Source organism: Acomys russatus, chromosome 7, assembly GCF_903995435.1.
Source record: "Acomys russatus chromosome 7, mAcoRus1.1, whole genome shotgun sequence".
Taxonomy (NCBI): Eukaryota; Metazoa; Chordata; class Mammalia; order Rodentia; family Muridae; genus Acomys; species Acomys russatus.
In genome coordinates, this window is record NC_067143.1 from 66,998,720 (window position 1) to 67,006,018 (window position 7,299).

The 7,299-nt window shown below is 50.3% G+C and overlaps 1 protein-coding gene across 1 annotated transcript in view; it reads left to right on the plus strand.

Annotated features, from left to right (window-relative positions):
* Positions 1–7,299, plus strand: part of Xylt1 (xylosyltransferase 1) — a 285,739-nt gene that overhangs the window by 169,449 nt on the left and 108,991 nt on the right. The window contains exon 3 of the mRNA XM_051149273.1: positions 973–1,480. Coding sequence (XP_051005230.1) covers positions 973–1,480 — 508 coding nt within the window. The remainder of the gene's footprint in view (positions 1–972; positions 1,481–7,299) is intronic.

Sequence of the window (7,299 nt, forward strand, 5' to 3'; positions counted from 1 at the left end):
AAGTGTCCGCAGACAATGTATTCCAGGAGGCGAGCCTCTTCCTCCTCCTCTTACTGGAACCTCCCATGGCAGCTGAGTAGCAGCTGAGGTGGGCAGAGGGGCATAGGACCATGCCAAGCCTGAGGACCCATGGTAACCACATCTCTTGAGGAGATGGTTGGGTTAATTGTAAGCCATGTTGGACTGACGACAGCCAGCTCCTGATATCAACCATTAGCCAGAGGGACTGGAGCAGAGAAAACTCAGTGCCAGCCTGGCCCACCTGGTGAGACTCCGTCTCAGAGTAAAAGAGAAAATAAAATAAAATAAAAAGGACGGAGAACTGTAGGCCCATGGCAGAGCACTTTCTCTGGACAAGTGAGGCCATGGACTTGACCCCAGTGTAATGAGGGAAGCAAAAGGTCACAGGTTTGCATCTTTCTTGAGACTCGTTGCCAGGCAGGCTCGCTTGGCACTGGCTGCACTGTGAATAAAAATTTAAGTTAGCTTGAACTAAATAAAAAAAAAAAAAAAGGCTTGCTGTCTTGCTTATGGAATTGACAGTGGCCCGAGCCTACTTTCTCTTTTAGGCACAGATAGATTTTCTTGTCCTAAATGCAATGTATACAACATTAGTCTGTGCCGTCGTCTCCTTTATGAAGTGTCCTGAGGGCTCCAGTTCTACCGTACATCCCATTGCAGCACCTTCTGCTGCTGCCGTTTGCACAGAAGCCCCGGGGGGAATTTTCCCCAGACAGTGAAGTAGAGCCGGGGTTCTTTGAGAACGGAGTCATTGTGCTGGTCACCATGAGCAAGGAAAGGCTTTAGTGTCTGTGGGGGACAGAGCAGGAAAGGAAAACTATTTCCACAGCCTGAGCCAATGAGAGAAGAGTGGAGATCTTGCCTCAGGTTTTCCCACCTGTCGCCCTCTCATGGGCCAACTTGCTTGCCAGTGTGGTTCAGTGACAACTTCCTGTTTCTCTAATTCTCCAGGATGGCTACTTCTCTCACCGGCCCAAAGAAAAAGTTCGGACCGACAGCAACAATGAGAACTCGGTCCCCAAGGACTTTGAGAATGTGGACAACAGCAACTTTGCCCCCAGGTCCCAGAAGCACCAGCCAGAACTGGCAAAGAAGCCTCCCAGCAGGCAGAAAGAGCGCTTGCAGAGGAAGCCAGAGGCCCAGGTCAAAGGGCAGGGCCAGTCAGTCCTGGGGAAAGGCCCCAAGGAGGTGCTGCCTCCTCGAGAAAAAGCCACAGGTAACAGCAGCCAAGGAAAAGACCTTGCAAAGCACAGCCATGCCAGGAAGACTGCTGGCGGAGGGTCTCCTGAAACCAAGTCTGACCAGGCTCCCAAGTGTGACATCTCTGGCAAGGAGGCCATATCAGCACTGACCCGCGCTAAGTCCAAGCACTGCCGCCAGGAGATTGCAGAAACCTACTGTCGTCACAAGCTGGGACTGCTAATGCCAGAGAAGGTGGCTCGATTCTGTCCCCTGGAGGGTAAGTCACTCTCTCCTGTCACTGGCCCCCTCTCTCTGCCTCCTCAGGCCCTTTCAATATAGCCACGTTGAATCGCAAACCCTGATCACAGGATCTGATTTAACTTGGGACTCTGAACTCCTGCCACATGCTGTAAGGACGGTTTTTAGAAAATCATACTACATGTGTTTAGTATTTTAACCTAATCCCTTTGGCAGAAGTGTTCAACTTTGGCATCGTGACATGATCTCAGGGTCTACAGATGTGCTGTGCTATGTTTAGAGCTGTCTTGGAATTCACAGTCTACAGGAGACAGAACACAAATTAGTCTGTTAAAACCTCAACTTTTTTACTTAGGCAATATTGTACAGCCCTGACGTTACATAAGGAAGACTGTAAGCCACCGAGAGATTATTTCAAACATACAGGAGGATGTGCAGGCTATAAGCAAACACCATACCGTTTCTTATAAGAGACAGGACATCACTGGATATGGGTCTTGTAGTACCTGGTACCCAACACCCCATGGACCCCAAGGGACACCTCTTCGTGGCTGTATGTACCCATACAGTTTATTACATGGGTTGTGGCCCCAAACTCCAAATGTCCCAAGGGAAGATGGGAAAGGGAGTCTTAGCATGCCCTTCACCCATTCCTTCTTTGTCAAGTTCAGCGTGACTTTTTGAGCTGGTAGCAGCAGATGTGTGTCTATGCAACGCTTCCTGTTCAATAGACAGATTTAAAAAGAAAGATGCTCCTTTCCAGATCGTCTGTGTGGTCCAGGTGGTTCCTGTCTGTGTTCTTGATTGCATTTGGCACTTAGTGTGCAGCAATAATTAAGTGGAATACAATGTTTCCAAGAGCTGTTCTTAGCCAGTGGCAGGCAGGGGGCAGGCGCTTTGGAAGTCTGAACCAAGATAGCATGGCTCCTGCCACATACAGAGCTTGAATGCTTGCTCCATGAAGGGCCAAGCAACAAATCTGTATGGGTGTTGGGCTGGGCACCTCTATCACAATGACTGGAGTCAGCTCTTAGAGCAAACACACAAACAACAGTACACTTGCTTAGGTTCCAGTGGATTCAGACTGTTTCCTAGCTTGTAAAAGAAATGCCATAAATACAAAAAGTCACATAATATGGCTGACCTATGGAATGTCCTTGCTCAGTCTAGTCCACCTTAAATGTACCTAAAATGTTTCATTCGGCCTACTATTGGGCAAAGCCAACAAAAGCAAGGCTTACATTAAGGCAGCGTGTTTGGTTGCACTGTGGAAGTTACTGAATGTTGCAATGAAAGTTCTGGAAAGCAGGATGGTGCTGGGGTGGGTTTGTGTTCCCAACAGTATCCAATTGAAAAGTCCTAAGTCATCCATCACTGTGCTAGGGATCATCCGTAGTTGAATAGACAATGCTGTGGTTTTTATCACCATGAGGAAACTGGGGTTCAGACATGCTTAGGGTTTGGGTAGAGGCTTGCGGCTGACAACCAGCAGAGCCGGTGTTAGGATTTGGGTTGCAGACTCTGAGTCCCCTTACATAAGTCTGTTGGTCTTGAGGAGGCACATGGATTTTCTCCTCAGCTCAAGTTGTACTCGCCCCAAAGAAGTATAGCTGCCTGTGAGCTGTGTCCCCCTCTTCTCAGTATAGTCACAAGGGGGAAGGGAGGGTGTCAGCTGCAGAAACAAGGGTGCAATGAAGCAGAGGCTAAGTGTGAGATTAGAGCGCCTGCAGTTAGGTCTCGGATTTCCTCTGCACATGCTATAAGACTTGGGGCAAGTTGCCCGCCCTCTCTGTACCTTGGTGTTGTATTCATCTCCGAGGGTTCAAAGACTGCACAGTTCAACAAATGCACCTGGTCAGTGATGCGCACTGTACCAATATTCACCTTTCAGCTTACTCCACAGTCAGCCACCACCACACAGCAGAGCTTTCCATGATCCTCCTGGTTATGCTGAGATATCTGCAAGCTGGTGTGAACTCACTGAGGCTGCCTGCAGGCTTGGCTGCCTCCATCTTGGCGAAGGTGGCCCTGCCCTCCCAGGACCTCCAAAATGGTTAATGGAGTTGGCATTTAAGACACATGGCACACCAGCCCCATGGTGCTTTAATTTCCTGCACCGTGGCCTCCCCTTTGCAGTAAATTTACTGTGAATAGACTAATTGCAAAATAACTCTAATTGGGTAGTTATCAATGAACAACTTCCCATGAAACAGAATGGCTTACAATTAATAGCATTTAAGCCATAAACTATTCTTCTGCGGAAAGCAGGGATGTAATTACACCCCACAGGGAGACTGCCTTCCCTTCTGGAAACCGTGACACCCGGAATTCCCCCTGCTTGGGAGGGATTGGCTTCGGCCTAGTGATCCTTTTATATCTCTTATGATGTGAGGAAAAGGGGCTACAGAGGAGGGAACGCGTGACACCAGGCGACGTGGGAGCATAGCTATCCCTCCTCCCACACAGAGATGTTCACTGGGCCTCCCCCAGGCCATGGCCACTGCAGGCCAATCCCTCAGGGCCTTTGGACAGATGCAGAGGAAAGAGCATCGATTTTCTATGTTGACTTTGGTGAAGAGCTTTGTTCCTGCGGCTCCTCCGCCCTGCCTGCCCCTCAGCCTCATCCCCACTCAGCCCAGGGGATGCTCTGGAGACAGCTCGCTTTCTATAGGCGCATTCTTGCCCTTCTGACCTTTGCTCTCTGCCTCCTGCGAAGCATAAGCTTGAAAGAAGTGTGTGGAAGACTTCCCTCGTTCCATTTGAGGACGCCTGTTACATGTTTGCACATGTACAAGGGGAGAAGACGCCTGTGGACTGTCCACCAACTGAATATGTAGAGAGAGATTCCAAAGGGTTTTGTGGGAAGGCCTGTCCCTAAGTATGCCCTCAGAGGAAGTCATCTCCAGACCCCCAGCAAACCCTTCCTCCCATTGATCCTACACTCACGGCAGCCACAAAGCCCCCCCCCCCCCCCTCTCTCTCATACATACGCACACACGCACATACGCACATACATGCTTACACACAAACACATATACACATGTGCACATATACCCATGCGTGCAAACACACACACACATACACGCACATGCACACAAATACATGAATTTGTATTTGCAGTCTCATAGACATATGCATGCACGCACACATGCACACCTGTACATATGCACACATACATGTACATCTGCATGCCATCCAGAGAGTTGCATGGACTGCTTGTCCATCCTTTAGTCTCTACAACTGCCGTAGTATCCCCCAGACACTTTGACTGACCCGCCCCATGTGCTGTGGTATATAACTCTACGAGAGAAAAGGCCACGGGCGTCTTGAGTCGGACCGTGGACCTCTAGGTTTGAAGCCACAACCCTGCTTTTACCTCATTCCCCTGTCTCCTAGGGATTCAGTCTCAGACCCTTGAGGTGCGGTGAGGAGGGCTTGGCAAAGCTCAACAGCTCACAGCAGAGTGGCCAGGAAGCAGAGGCAACTCCTGAGCTGAGAGCCTGTGGGTTGGCGGGGGTTGGCAGAACCTTCTCTTTTTAACCCATTTTGGCCTGAAGCCTATGGCATGGCACTGCCCACAATCAGGGGCCTCCTTCCCCTCTTAGCTAATCCTATCTGGAAATGCCATCCACAGACACACCCAGAGACTGCGTACCTCCCTTGTCTCCTAGGTGCTCCTCAGTCCAATCAAGTTGACAATAGGAAAAATCCACACATCTGTGTCCCAGGGCACCATAGCCAACTGTGCCCCAGCTCTCCCGCCTAGACAGTTCTACTGGGACTTTCCTAAGGCACTTGGCTGTTAGAGCTGAGGCTCACTGCCCGCCCAGAAGCCTGTCTAGAAAAGCTAATATCAAAGGTGACCTGTCTGCCTCCCTCCCACCTCTGCCACCTCCTCATCTTTCCCCAGGGATGTCTCTCCTTTTAAACTTGTCACTAGAGTGTGTGGGTCCCTAAGTGACATGCCCGAAAACAAAGCTGAAGGGCTTGCACAGGAAGAGAAGAGTGTCCTGTCTGTGACACAACAAGTGCAGGGCGGGGCAGGGGGCACGGGGGTGGGGGCAGAAGGGGAACAAGATAAGCACATCTTCTGGAACCTTCTCTTAGCAATAGGCACTTCTCAAACCAAGGCTGTTTTTAACAAGAGGATCATGGTTAGATGTTCTCCGTGTGCTCACAATGACCTCTATAGATTGGGAACAGGCCTCTCACTCTGCATGTGTGAGCCGAAGCTTGGAGCAGTTCTGCCTAGAGAGCCTGACTAATCGGCTTCCCTTTTGTTCAAGGCTAGAAGGGGATTTTGGAAAAGGATAAAGCTCCTGCATGCCAGGAAGCCAATGCCAGCCCAGCCCAGGGGTGGGGTGTGTGTGGGGATGGGGGTGGGGGTGCTTTACCGGCCCAGAGCACAAGGGTGCCTGTCTCTTCTCCCCTGGCTACCTTGCCCCATAGCACTGCCGCAACTCTCCCTCCCCCGAGTAACCATGGAGACACTAGCATCTGGGACCCTGTTGCCAGGAATGTCACAGGCAGTTTGAGAATACTAGTAATTTGGGTTGTACAGTTGGCAAGCGTCTTTTTTTTTTTTTTTTCATAAATTTGAACAAAACTGTTGATTCTTCTAGCACCTGGCACCAGGATTGATGTTCATCAAGTATCTGTTGCTACGAGTGGTGTGAGATAAGGGAAGGAAAGAAACACTATCTCACATCCTCAGGCTTTTCACAGGCCTGGGGAGAGTGTAGGGCACCCAAAGAACGTCCCACGGAAACCCACCTTGAACAGGAACACCAATCTTCCCCAGCACACTTCAGTATTGCCTATTTCACTAAGTCAAAGGATGCACTGAGCAGCCTGCTGGCCATGCAGCACACCTCTGAGGAGGAAAGGTGTCTGTCTGGGGCGCTTTCAGAGCTTGTGGTCCCCATTTCTTGCCTTCATTGCTTTGCGGCTGTGGAAAGACAGGGCAGAGCATCAGAGCAGGTGTGAGAGGCATTGTGCTTGTAGAGCAGAGCTGCTCACCCAGGGCAACCAGAATGAAAAGGTGGAAAGGAAAGGACTGGGGAGCACATGTCCCCTTCAAGGCCACACCCCCTAGTGACGCACTCCTTCCAAATAGGCCTTGCCTTCCAGTTCCCCATCACCTCCTAAAGATGCCACCAAAAGAAGTGTCTGTCCGTGGGTTAATGAATTGACTAGGGCAGAGCCATCCTGAGCCAGTCCCTTTCAGAAATCCCCACCTCTGAACGCCAAACTACGGACCAAGCTTTTGGCACATGAGCCTTTCAAGAAACTACTCCATGCCCAGTCCCCGATAAGCACCTACCACACAGTACACAGAGTGCCGAATGGCTGATCTCATGACATTCACGTTGTTGCAGGGTGGGGATGGGAGATAGGGAGAAAGATGCAGGCTGGTACCCGCCTGGCATCCAGTAGGGTAGAGGGAAGGACTGTGAGTCTGACAGGAGTGTCTCCAGTGGAGACAGGTAGAGAGGTGGTCTTTGGATGTACATTTGGTCTCTTCTGGAAGCACTTGCTAAGAATGCCAACCCTCTCCAGATGGGGCGGCTTACATTTTTGCACTCAGCTAATGTGTATTTAGCGGCTACCATATGCCAGATACTGGTGCTGGAACAAGAACTGTAAACAAGGCGTTTGGAGATAGCTGCCTTCCCTTCACCAAGTTCTTGTTCTAGGAGGAGTTGGCCATTGTCAAACAAGTAAGTAGAACCAGCCCACTTATAGCTAAGAAAACAGGTTTGCACCATCGGCAGTGGGTGGTTTTGGAAGCTTTCGGAGAGGGCTGCACATCTGTGTCTGTAGCAGAGCTTCGGCGAT